Source organism: Rissa tridactyla, chromosome 5 (assembly GCF_028500815.1).
Source record: "Rissa tridactyla isolate bRisTri1 chromosome 5, bRisTri1.patW.cur.20221130, whole genome shotgun sequence".
NCBI classification, from domain to species: Eukaryota; Metazoa; Chordata; class Aves; order Charadriiformes; family Laridae; genus Rissa; species Rissa tridactyla.
Window position 1 is genome coordinate 71,653,126 of NC_071470.1, and position 14,160 is coordinate 71,667,285.

A 14,160-nucleotide genomic window follows, 5' to 3' on the forward strand; every position below is an offset into this window, starting at 1 on the left:
GAGAAAAACTGACAACAATGCTCCAGGTGGATTCCACATGCACATGCCCAGAAGAATAAAAAACATTCCACCACACACACCTCTCTAATAATGGCACTTAGTAAGAATATACAGTTTGACACAAAAGGAAAACTAAATCTATCATGAAGTATATATTTGTGAAAAAAATACATTACTTTGAAAAGAAACACGAATCTCTAAAGCTTTATTGCAAGTATTCCTATGGGTAGGACTGTGGTACTGTACACCACTGCTCTACTTGGAATGAGGTAAGAGTTTCTAATTTAAGGCAGTATTTCTCTACCAATCCTGCAGAGATGATAGTGAACAGAACTGAGAAAAGGAAGAATTTGAAGTGCTTTTTCTTTAAACAGAGTAGAGCACTTTCAACACCACTTCAAGTTTTAAAGAAAAAGAAAAACAGCTTCAGTAGTTTTAGTGTTCACAAGAGTGAGGGACTAAGAGCACTCCGGTACAGCCAGCGTGCAGGTAGGTGATGTACAAGTTTTCACATTTATCTCTGCTAATGCATTTCACATACCGCTCTGCAGCGTCCCTAATATTCAAGCTGTGGGCCCCTTCAGCAGAGAGGGCACACCACACTAAACTGCGTGGTGGTTTCGTGATACAGATCGATGCCCACAAGGGAACGCAGAATGCTGTCACTTCAGATTTGGCTTCACGACTGAACTCAAAATGCCTCTTCCGTGACAGACAGTCTTCATTTCCCACTTACCCTAGTGCAATTTAGTGTTAACAGGGATACTTGCAATATCAAGAAACACACAAAGAAAAATATTCTGTAAATTTTCATTCATAGTGAGCAAGTTTAATAGAAGATCCAAACCTCAACAGTTAAATGCCATGTAATTTGAAGCCTAAATAATCCAAAATTGTCACTTTATAACATATATTCCCACATCCAAAACTACACTTTATCCCTACTACTTTTAAAATTATCAAATTAATCTAATTTTATTTTCAGTGATTAAGAGAAAATTTAGGAAGTAACAAATGCAAGAGCAGACCGTAGAACGTGTAATATTTCAACTGCCTTATATACATCCCGTTTCTCCTTGCTCTCAGGAGACAACACTAGGGTAGTTTTTTATATCTTCGATATCATATGTGAATTCCAGTAGTTATATCCATCCAAAGGACATTATATCTACTACCTGGTCTTAAACAGCAAAAGTATTCATTAAGTCTCTAACCCTCGTTGGTACACGAAGTCTCTGTTGTTGAAGCTTCTTCTCAAGCTTCCTAGTTTCCATCTCCTCCTAAAGGTAAGGGCAATCTGTGAAGGGGTGATGCAGAGACCAGCTACACAAATTTGTCACCGGCTACAGAAAGTTGCTCCTGTCCTCACAAGTGTCCAGCACTTCTCCACGTGTGGATCAAAAGGAGATGGCCCGACTCACTACATCACAACAGTGTTTACCTCAAAATCTTGTTGTATTAAAACAAACACAATCCCGTCATACAAGATGCAAACATTTTCAAACTCACTTTACAGATGGAAAAGTCGGTGTAGTAAGAATTTAAGCTGTAGGTGTAACTGCATTAAACACAAATTAGATGTAGATGTGGCAACAGAAGAACCAATCTCAGAAAACAAGCAAACAAAAGCCTCACCATAACTAAATGTTACAGTACTTGCCTAAAAATACAGTGACACTGCTCTACACAATGAAGTTCAGAACACTTTCTGCAGGACACAAGTACATATATTCTAACCACAGAACAGAAAGACCGCTGCCTCCCAAATTAGTCACTAGACATTTCCTCCCCTTAATGTAACACAAATTCACCTATTTTATATTTTCTGTGGGTCTGTCATGTGGCAGTGGTACCTGACTTGCGCAAAGCGGTATTTTCAAAGAGAAGAAATCCAGCTTCACCTTTAAAGCTTGCTAGACCAAACTGGGCAAACCTACATGCTTACCGGAAAGATAAGAATAGCATGGAAAAATGGTACAGAGCTAATATTTTATCAGCATAAGAACCTCTAATTCCAATTTTCTTGGACAATGACTTAAAGAAGAGGTGCAGCCCCAGCATTAAGACAAACCCCAACTATCTAAAAAAAAATAATCTTAAAGACAGTGCAGCTCAAGCCAGTGAAACATAAATTTGCTTATGGCAGTATGGGAAGAAGATCTTTGTGATGTGGAAACAGATGTCACTGTACATTTTTCAGAATATGGCACTATGCACTCCTTTGTATGCATGGCTTCACTGGATATATTTAAATTTTATTTCATAAACACACTCTAACTTCTTTAGTCCAACTATATCAAAATAAAGTAGGAATAGCATGAACACTTACCGTAACCAATCACCCTAACTTAGGAAGACTAGCCAAAACAAAAAATTTGTGTTTCATTATATTAGAAAGCCTCAATTACAGAAAGCCTGCCACAGCCAAGATATAATTATGGTCATCATCAGACAGACATACATAAAATGTGAAAAGTGCAGTTAGAGTATTCAGTGTGTCAAGCACAGTGAATGTGACAGCAGCTGCACAGTACTTTAATATAATTAAACTGCACTTCTTATATCATGTAAGTTAAAAGACAGACAACAGTGAAGTTAACTATCTGCTTTCTGGTACAGGAATTCAAGCATTGCAAGGTTATTTTAAAATCTTTTTTAAAAGGGCAGCACAAGTAGCATGTCAACAGCTCCAAAAAAAGTTCTGGTTGTCTCTCATGGGGGAGCACCTCCTTTCACTTCAGCATTATGACCTGTGTGCACAAACCAAGCAGCATCTAATGATTTTTGAATTATAGCAAAAATCCAATGGGTTTGAAAATGAGATCTAATTCTCTTCTATTGACAGAGGCAGGTTTAGGCAGAAAACAAGAAAATGCTTTACCCTGTGATGTACCCACTGCCCTTTCCCCGCCTTCTCTACCGGCTTCTATTTGTGGCAGTAAAATCCTGCTGAGTTTAATTAATGCACAGAATTCACTTCCTTAAGTTTAATTTTAATTACAAGAGAAATAAGAAAAGAATAATTATATATTTGTGACAAGGGATATTAGTTACTTTGAACTAGTTAACTGAAGTAACCAGGAGTAGTATAGCCCTGATGTGGGATTTCTTATTACTGTAGCTTTTTGCCCAATTTCTGCAAAAATATTTTGCAGTCAGATCCAAGGTTTATTCTCACTCCCATAAATGCTCACTTGTATGAGCTGGTGGCTAGTCTGGGAGCACGGCCTAGAAAAGCAGAGCCTACCTAATAGCCTTGGATTCTCCTCCACCCCCAAGTGGATTACCTGTCTGTTTGGAGGAATAGTGGGGCGACCTGTTGTGGCCATAAGCTGTGGCAGCAATTTTTGAGGACCAAGAAAGCCAGCTTTATTGTAGCTTGGATAATCAGAGCTGTGAAGCTACAGCACTTGGAGCAGGCTTGCTGCCAAAGCGGCACGTCCCATTCCTTGGGCCATAAAGCAAGCACTGAGGTCTGCGCAGCTGCAGCTATGCTGGTAGCAGCATTAAGCTATAGCTCATTTAAACCTGACTTTTAGGAATCTATATATACCTCCAGACTCAAAAAAAGTCACCTGAATTAACAGAAAAGTGTGATGCCTTCCAATTATAGGAAAGAAAGTCAAGCCATTAGTTTTATCGTCACTGATATTCTAGGATGTAAACACAAGTCCAAATATTGCCACAAATGAAGTCACAACCTTGGTGGCCTGGGGTCATTCACACATGCTACCTTCTACCTTGACTTAAATCTTACAGCTCATTTAATTTTTTCTTACCTAAATCTAGTTTTAAAACAGCTGAATATTAAAAGAATATGTAAACCAGAGCTGGGATTAACATTTCTGCCTACAAAAAGGTACTATAAACTATAGATCTAGAATGTTTTACATAGGAACTACATAACTGCTGTGACAAAAGAGGAAGGTATTCTCTCTTCTGACTTACAAGCTACATTAAAGGGATTCTCTGGGAGAGACTCCAGTTCTGTACTACAATTGTAAGGAACAGTTATAAAACGTTCTTAAAGTTTGTAAAAACTTATCAAATTATATTCATTCTCTAGGCTAGATCTTGCCCTGTATAAGAGGCATAGGTCTGCAACCAGAAGAGGAGTAGTACAGGAATAGCTCTATGAATCAAGTCCTCTTTTTTCGCTTACAGATAGGATATTATTTTCCATCATCTGTCAGTCACAATAGAAACTGGAAGGGAAGGGACAAAGCCAAGCTCCTTTCACTCAATTCCTTTGTCTGTCTGCAGGTGACAACTATTGAATAAACAGCAGATCCCATTTTAAGCCCCTGTAGTCTAAACCATAACCAAAAATTAACACATACACATTGTGAAAATGTGTGTACGTGCCCCTTCCCTGGTTATTCTTAAAGAGAAAAAAAATACGTTACTCTATAAACTGAAAGAAATCCAGATTCTATGTCTAAAATTTTCCACACATTCCCATTAAAAAGTACAGTGAGGAGATGGATCCGGTCTGGTCCAAAGTTTAAACAACCATATCAACTATTTTCTGCCTGAAAAAAAAAAATAAATTAGAAGTCCTCTAAACATAACTTTACCTATGTAAACAGTTCGAAGACAGTCTCAAGTTGTTAAGTTATGCCTTTAATTTCCTTCTTATGGATTACGAATACATACGCAGTCAGGACATGAGCTTGCATGGTCTTTAATCGTACTGGGGGCCAATTACAGATATGTAAAGAGCAATTCAGCTAATTAAATACAGGTGCCAAGGACCATTTTTGATGCCCAAGAGAAAACTATCAGCTGGACTCCATCCACCACAGAAGAAAAACACATATCTGCCACAAGTCCTATGACATTTCCTAGCTCCATAAGGCTTAGATCACCTGGAGCACATCAAAATGGCACTCAAGGTCTATATTTGGCAGTTAAATCACTCAAATAGTCCCATTGACCTCCATATATCATCTTCAAGTGAGTAACTGTTTCTCAGCATAAAAAGCTGACAGTGTAACCAAAAATGTACAACACTGATTCACCTTTAGCAATGACACAGAAGATCTTGGGCCCTTACAAATCAATAATAGCAGCAGCCACAGGAGAGCGGCGGGTATCACCACGCAAGAGATTAAAATAAATTATGATTCTCTCTCTCAAATATCAGGTTACAGGCTCTATTATCATTCTGGTTTGGGCATATAAGAAAAATATTACCAGAAACATATTTCTGAAAAATTATTCACAGTGCTGTTATACCAGCCTATTCCATTTGTTCTCTGCCATGAAAAAAAGCATGCAAGAGTAATCTTTTATTTGCCAGGAATACCTGCGCTGATTCATGTAACCAATTAAACAATAGTAAAGGGTCCATCTTAAGCACATGGTTCTCTATTCTCTAGCATAACAACAAAAAATAAAGTACATTTTAGGTATAAGAGAAGAGCAAAACCAATTCTACATAAACCTATTTCCCCAATTTGCAAGCTTGCTAAAGAGAGTCAACAACATGGCAAGAAACTTAATCCTTAGTACAATTTAGGCAAGAAAGGAAGCCAAGCACTTACCGTGTCTTGAGATTTATCTTTGACATCATAGACTGTTAGTTTTATTTTAGTCTCCTCATAGATGGGGTATTCCGGTGGGAATGTCACACCAGTTAAAAACAGTGGATCTCTTGTACCCTGTGTAACATGAGTAAACATTCAGTAAGGTAACAGCTGTGCAATGTCTAGTATGCCATTATGGATGTACAGGAACTGTGGGCTCATTAAAAGAAGTTCGCTTTCTATAGCGGAGAGATGTGAAGAGCTAGGTATTATCCAATCAATAAGAAAATAGGACTACTTTAAAACTTTGTCAGGAAAGTTTAAAAAAAAACTTCCAGGATTTTTTTTTAAACTGGAAAAGATACTAAGTGCTTCTGAAACAAAGCCTAGCAACATGACTTTAAACAGCTCAGCCAGCAGGTATCAGTATCTGGAATATAACCTGTAATAAACAATCCTTTTCTTTCTCCCACGATACTGTCTGGAAGTACCACAATTTCTTATTAATTTAAATGAACTAAAGATATAACTTACACACACATGAAAAAAAAAAGATACCTTCATTAAGTCACAATAAAATGTCTATAGAAACTCCCTGTATTACATTAGGGATACTGATTGCGGGGGGAGGAATTAAAATAACTCTTTATTAGGCAGTAGTGGAGTAAGATCATTTTCCTGTGCTTCAGAACATTATGATTACATCTAAAAGCTGTACACGTAAGTAACTATATCATAGCTTCAGACATACAAACACTTAAGTGAATCACATAGGGTGCTGTTTATAATTTCTTAATGTTTAATTATCCTTAATTTCCAAAGATTACCAGGCTAGTATCCTTAAATTTTCTATTAAGTACAATGAAGGATTTTGCATGATAAATGTAATTTCTCTTGAAGAAAATAACTTTTCTGTGCCCCTGCCTTCCCCTCCCCCAAAGCTTGACTATGAGGCTGTGAGCCTTGACACAACAAATTCAGGGATTTATTCAGATCTAGGACATTGTGTTAGGAAATGCAATTTCTATTAAAAAAAAAAAAATCAAATATCTATTCCATCTTCTGCACGACATCATTCCAGACAGTCTGCAATGAAACATCCTGATCAGATACAAGATATTTGAATTAAGCAGTTTCAGGATGGTTGATGGCTGAAACCGTAATAATTTAATTAGTAGTTGGTTGAAACCGATTGTACAAAAAGCTCATGTGTTTAATAGTTAAAACAAGCCTTTGGCAAAATTGTGTGTGTGTTTACTATAAGACTTCCCTGTTCTTAATGAGTCTCTCCAGTAAGCGAAGCAAGTTACACCTACATTGCCTACTCACACTTAATTTTCTCTGTGAACCATTTTTGCTGTTTCTGACACTGATGCTTACAGGGCAAAGCGAAAACTAGCAAAGCAGCCTCAGACAACTTTTGCTGTAATATGTGATGCAAGTTACTAATTATTTTATATAAAGTCACAGACATTACATACACACACACTCTTTTCCCTAATTATAGAAGTAGGCTAATCTTTTTCAAATTGCAAAAGCATCAGCTTTCCATTGGAAAAAGAATAACAAGAAACAGATAGGGTAACAGACCACATACTGCACATATGCTTGTCTGTAATTTAAAAATACTTTTCAAACTCACTGTACTTTTAATTTAATTTTACTTCGCATTGCCTTGTCCTTTCATGAGACCAAGTATTCCCTGTTTCATTCTAGACCTATGTCTGGAGAACCGGAGTATTCTCTATGCCTCTGCTTGGAACAACAGAGCTTTCATGAAAAGCCAAGTTCATTTCTAACTGTTTATCCTGGTTAAATGCCAAGAACTACAGAGCACTCTTAGGTATGCTTTACTAACGGCCAGAGTGCGCTTGTCTTACCTAAGACCATGCACTAACTTGTTTCATTTCTCATTCACTTTCTATGGAAGAAACGAGCAATTCATTAATCTACATGTTAATTGAATAAGAAAGACTCTCACCTCCACGATTTCAGTGCTTGAATACCTCGTCAAAATGTGCTCTGCTGGATGTACCACTGAGACTTGTATAAACGTATTCAGCTTCCGATCACGGGTAGCAGCCACTAGATCCTTGCATGCTGGAGACAGTACAGAATAAAAATAAAATACTCAAAAGAAAATTCTGGGAAAACGCTGTCACAGACACAGGACGAAACAGACTACGCTCCGGCTCCAGATCAAATCTCTAGAGACAAGCCGATTTTACAGAGGAAGTCCCTTGGAAGTAACTTACAGAAATAGGAAGTCACATGCTGCAGAACTGCACTGAGATTTCGTTTCCACTAAAAATACTTGCAGCTTCTGCAAAGCTCCCTGCCAGAGGCTCATCAGCTCCGGTATATGAATGTGCGTGCGCATACGCACACTCTTACACACACTGCAATAGTAGGTAATTTTACATAAGCGCTCATTTAATTTGCCACGAAATCACTTAGCAGCCTAACTTGATCATCTCTTGTCTGACAATTTTCTCAGTACACGACCATTTTAAATACATTCTAAACCAGTTAAATGCTATCAGTGATTAGGTTAGTTTACATAGTCTGAATCTCATAGTCTATATGAACTTTTTAGTAGAATTCTCATTGAATAAAAATCTACATACCTAAAAGCAGACGGCAAAATAACCACTTCTTTTGCCAGTGACTGGTATATAAACGAGAAGAATAACTGTATTCTGGCTATATGACATCATTATTAAAACTCATTCTACCTAATAGAGAAATTCAGTTCTTATTTAATAATTCATTTTTATCCTGGGCTCACAGTCATGCAGGTGACTGAGTTTGCTCTTTAGACCGGCACACCTCATGCCTTCTAATCAAAGGGATGAAAGCACCAAAGGAAAAAGGGAAGGAGGGGGAAAGAAACAAATGCACCATTAGCTGCTCTGCAGAAGGGACGTGGACTAACGGGGCATGCACTGGCTCAAAAGCAAATCCCATTCACCTTACATTCTTCAATAAGGAATATGCAACGCTGGATACTGTGACAGGATCTACCCGGTGCTTCCTGCAGCGCATCAAACTACACTAGGATCTTAGAAGCCTGAGGGAAGAAAAGAAAAGCCTACGGTTTCGGAGAGGCTAATTGTCAAGAAAGAGCTGAGGACATTTTCCAGGAGTCGTTGCCAACTGGGGGCTTCCTCAAGTGCAGCTGACCTTTAACATTTTAAAAGGTGAGTCAGATTATCCTCACAGCAAGCAAACCTGGTCTGATGAGAAGCCAAGGCAAGGAAAGCTCCAATACATACAAAAAGCCAACTCAGCTTGGTTTATACTTTTATTTTCCTTTGGGCTTTGGACCTGCTGCTTGAGGAAATAAAAGGAAAACTGGATGTGGCTTTTTTACCACTCTTCCATAACAGTTCAAAAGGAACAAGAAAACAATTAAGCCTAACCTTCCCAGAATATTTTGAAGTTTTTGCTTTATCCAGAATTGCCAATGAAATCCCTTGGTAGACACTTTCAAACTGACCCTATCATAATTTGGTGTGGTACGACTGGGATAAGAATAAAAGTTTGTGGATGATGCAGTCTTTATGAAACAGCTGACATAACAGCATCAGAATTGAATAGCAAGTTGCCAGCAACTCCTTGCTACTAAGGCTCACCACATTATTGAAATGACTCTAAATATTAGCACTACTTAATATGACCTGAAGAATTATATGAGCAGATTTACTGAAAAGCAGTTACCAAAGCACAAAAGGTTGGGCAGATACGTACAAATTTGAACTATATCCTCTCTAAAGCTGACCACAGACACAGTACCAGATCATTGAAATTTCCAGATACAGCCATTTCCCCTCCACAAACCCTGATCTGATGCCACCACCCAGTCTTTAAATGTTCTGCTCTATAATCATGTTTTTAGAGTATAGCACAGTAAAGTAGTTTCAGAGGAATGGTGAGAGAGCTCATGTTTACTACCAGAAGCTGGAACACTGACAGATATGGTCAAATTTTTCATACGCACCACAAAGGAAGGCTAGCCAGCTCAATGGACCTCCAAAGATGATAAGAATACATCAGAAGGGAAAAAACAGAAAAAGACAGAAACTTAGGAAAAACAAAACGAAATCCCCCAAAAAAAACCCCACCAGTGACTCTGTCAGGAGCCCTACAGCTGAACAATTGTAAAAAGTACTTCTGCATGATAAATGCAGGTAAATCCCCTGTAAATAAAGGTTTGATTTACTTGCGGGATGTCTCAAAGACATTAACTAGATGCGACTAATTCTTTTAGCAGCCAAGAGCACGGGCTTTTATCCTATTGATAAACCTTTAAGAATAGAAAGATGATTTGGTCACCACCTTGGTGATATCTGAGTACAAAAGACAATTAATTTCTGTGATGGGGAGGCAATCTAGTCATTAGATCATTTTCCTGTAAAAGGCCGCTTAGCAACATGATCTTGAATTTCATTAGGTAGAGTTGGCATGAATGCAATTCATCTGCGTATCTCCAATAGGGAGGATCAGCACAAAGTATCAGAACTCTTTGGGAGATACCAGTGCAGAAGGATAAATGAAATAAAACGAAACCTGCATCTACTTTGATGACAGAGTCTCTAATGTGACATTGGGCTGCTTCATTCACAACTACTGTTTTAGTCAGAGAGGATATTCAATAAGGTTGTTGCTGGCAGAGAACTGAAGATTTGGTGTGACACAGAATTTGTCAGCTTGAGACACAGTGCCTCACTTCCCTAAAACCAGTTCAACTGAAATGTTTAACATAACATAAGTACTACTTTTAAGCTGATGCCAAATAATAGAAGTTCGTTACAGCCTGTTCACAGCCTGGCAAGCTCCACAGCACCACATTGCATTGTTGCCCTTTGAACCATTTTACTAGCAGTATCTTAGGTCTTCTCAAAGAAACAGTCAACACCCTTTGGATAAAGTGAAACATAAGGCTGTGAAATAGATCTGTTGGGCATTGTTGACGTACTACTCAAAAAGAAAATGATGAAAAGACAAACATGAAAGGCATGCTAAGGCTGTTTTCTTAACTGCAAATGTAACACAGTGAAAGCAGGTAACAACATCAATACACCTTCCATCATAACCTATGCCCAAGCAGACCATACACATAGGTCACATTTCTTTTCAGTACTTCACTATGCCTGAATTAATTTTGGACAAATTCATCAACACAACTTAGTGAACTGAAGTGACAGTTTGTACTTACTTGCCAAAAATATGTGAATGTACTCATTGTGACTGTTGACTCAGGGTGTAAAAGCCTGAGTCATCCATTCCCCTGGTGATCCCATCTCTGCTAAGCCTATCAGTGTACAGTGAATGTTTAAGGAAGAACTGTATTAGGAATAATTTATGCTTTTATATCAACAAAGAAAAAAGTTAAGATATCAGGAAGACACAACCGTGCATATTAAGCAAAGAAAAATGAGGAAAGACAGCAAAGAAATCACTATGTGTAGAGCACGATGAAAGGCTGCAAGGAAAAAGAATTGCTCTAAAATATTTTTACAAATACTTAAAATATTTTGCAAAATTCTGCAGTCTACATATAAAACTGTCTTACCATTTAAAATGCCTTAAAACAGATAACATTTAATCAGTGTTATTCTTCAACACTTATTTTCTAAAGAATAAAAGCAAAGAGAATATTAACTCTCATTTTGTTTGCATTACTGTTGTTGTTCCACTACTAAAACGGTAATATTATTCCTACATGAATTGCAGTAAACAACTGCTCCATCAGTCATGCCTGTACGTTGTCCTGTACATTCCAGTACCACGACGAGGCACACAAATCACGTGTGCTGGAAACGCAAACCGCACAAGTAGGTGCTTGATTCTCGAGTTCTGCCACATTCGATATTTCACTGTTCCCTGTGCTGCACTAACATGCTGGCCGTGCTCTTCATCCTCCTGTGTGCATGCATGCACACGTAAAGACAACAGAAAGAGTGGTTACTCTTTCCTCCAAACCAGGCTATGCTGTAAACACAGTAGAATCTTGCTTCACAGTTTCAGTGACCGATTCATGGGATCAGGGAGAACTTTCTGAAAACGTTACCTATATGGAAGAATAGCTCACAGAGAGAAAGACTAAAAAAACCCCTAAATTACTATATAAAAATTAAAAGGAGAAAAACAAACAAAAAAAGCCCCAAAAAACCAAAACAGAAATAGTCTGGAAATTCATTATCTACCTTCCCTGAAACTATAACAATTCTGACCAGGCGTTGAAGCACTGCTCCAAGCACTAAGCTCACTGGGGCCAAAATAAATTAATCTGGCAGAGAAACAGGGAGATGCAGCATCTCCCAGAACTGCAAAGGATCCAGCAGTTGGAACGAGCAGCATGGGCAGAGGGACTGAAAGACATCCTCAGCTCAGAGTTCACAGAGTTGTTTGGGAAGGAAGCCAAGGTCTAGCCCAAAAATTGGGAAATGGCACTGAAATTGCAATGTTTACTTTTGTTAGTGGGGGAAATTACAGCACATTGGTGAACATCTTCCCAGACTATGGATTCACACAATATGTGAGCATTAGCCTACATGGCAATTTGTGAGGTAGCTTTTTGTCTAACCAGTGACAGAAACACCATTTCCCACAGCTTTGTTCCTTCCTGTTTTCCAAACCAAAAGAGTTTCCAAGAGGCCGGCAAGGGAATTAACCACCATAGCCCTGTTGTCTCCAGGGAACGCTATTTTGTATGTTCCCAAAACAGAACAGCAAATTAGTAGTATCTAAAGACAAGGGGCATGGGAGAAGAAGCCTGTGTGTCTCATGCACGTATATATGTGAACATAACATTCAAAATTTTTCTTCATTTCACTGGCATTGCAGCAGCATTATTATCCCAAAGCAACTTAGTTTATAAATAATAAGGTACAGTCTGTCTTGATAGACTAATTAACTGAGGTGCAGCTATTCCTTAGTGGGCAAAAGCACACATTAAATAAGAGAACACTACTTTCAGACCCGTGCTACATGCAGAACACTAAAGAGTACACAGTTTTCTTTCCTCCACCCTGGGGGGGTGTTGAGGAGGTTCTCATGAGGCACATGAGAAAAAAGCGCACATCACTGCTGCTTCTGCCTCTGCTGAACACACAGCACTAACCAAGCTTGCTGAAAAGAATACCTTCAAGTCAGGGACACATAAGGGCTTAGGAATAAACCAACTTCAGAACATACGGGAAAGCTTTGGCCATACTTTCGAATTAGGAGCGTAAATGCAACTGCGAGAGGGATGAAAACAGGACAGAGATGTGCCCTCTGCATGGCAAAACATGCCCAAAAGCAAATGAGACAAATGTTTGAGGACAGGTATTAGCACAGAATGGTGTAAATGAGCACCCCTCCAGCTAGCACTCCATTAAAAAATATTATTAATTGGTTTATCATAAATGCTACTGATTAGTTGTCCCATTCATGTGTCAGCAGGAATGCTTCTGTTTGCTGGTGTGTAAAGAACACCTCTACCTAGGGACCAAAAGAACAGAAAAGTAACTCCCACAACAATTTGCATTGTGGACTCCCAGTAAAATTCACCATACAACACTAAATATCAAAGGATGCAGCCACAGGAATTATAATATCCAAGTTATTGCAAAATGAGGGCACAGTTACATAGTCATGAAACAAGTACGTACTAGGAGGGACAGTCATTAACAGTAGTGACTAAAACAGATGCTCTGACTCAGGTAAACTCTGCAATGAAAAGAATCTCTACAGAAGAGAAGACTACATTTGGACCACATATCCACTGATTTTTACCTAAGAAAAGGTCCAAGATCACTGTTCCAGTCTGAGAGGCTTATATAAAATACATAGCTGTTCTCTGGAATGTACAGCTGGTTGCTAAAGTAACCTAGTTATATCTCAAGGAAATGCACATACATAACAATTCATATCCTTTGGGGGATGCCTGTAATTAGCAGCAGGAAGAAAATTTCTACCAACAGTCCAAGGAGAAAGAGATGACAGAGAAGTCTTATAAGATGAAGCATAAAGAAAGATATCTCTATGACATCTCAACAAATACAGGTTTGGTGAAAAAAAACCAACAAAACACACCACCACCCATATTAGCAGTACTCACTGTAAGCGATATATCAATATGCTGTCCAGAAAAACATCAATCATTACCCACTTAATTTGCAGCTAAAAGAACACAATTATTTAGGAGTCACTGAAACGATACATGAGTGCTGCTGGGGGAAAATGCTGTAGGCCAATGGAGCGTAGGGACAAGTGATCGTGCCCAGGAGTTGAGGTGCCAGCTGCACTCATCATCCTATTTGCATATGAAGTGATAAATCCAGTTAGAATTACCACTGTGAAAATCAGAAGTGATCTATTTCAGACTAAGTTCTGCCCACCCTGGGTTTTGCAGGACTAAAGAAATTTTAGGTTTTGTGTCTTTCGTGTTTTACTGAAAGCCTCACACTGGACTAAAGCATTAAGTAGAGCACTTTCAAACTGTGTCCTTCTGCTTTCTCCAAGAAGTTGAAATAAATGCAACGGCTTAGACTGTAACTTTGCATTGCCATTACCAGCAACAATAATAGCCATTTCCTGAGTGTGGGTTTCAATTCTTCTGACGTGTTAGAACAGGCCTATTTCA

General features: G+C 38.5%; 1 protein-coding gene across 6 annotated transcripts in view; it reads right to left on the reverse strand.

Moving 5' to 3' along the window:
• Positions 1 to 14,160, reverse strand: part of INPP4B (inositol polyphosphate-4-phosphatase type II B) — a 497,007-nt gene that overhangs the window by 265,493 nt on the left and 217,354 nt on the right. For 5 of the 6 annotated variants that reach the window (XR_008466520.1, XR_008466517.1, XR_008466521.1 and 2 more), the window contains 2 exons: positions 7,510 to 7,628; positions 5,547 to 5,663 (listed from right to left, as the gene is read on the reverse strand). Coding sequence is in view for 1 of the 6 variants with exons in the window: in XM_054201960.1 (XP_054057935.1) it covers positions 5,547 to 5,663; positions 7,510 to 7,628 (236 nt within the window). In the remaining 5 variants the exon portion in view is untranslated. Of the gene's footprint in view, positions 1 to 5,546; positions 5,664 to 7,509; positions 7,629 to 7,783; positions 7,803 to 14,160 lie in introns of those variants that run through there. The other variant, XR_008466522.1, reaches the window with a different exon arrangement.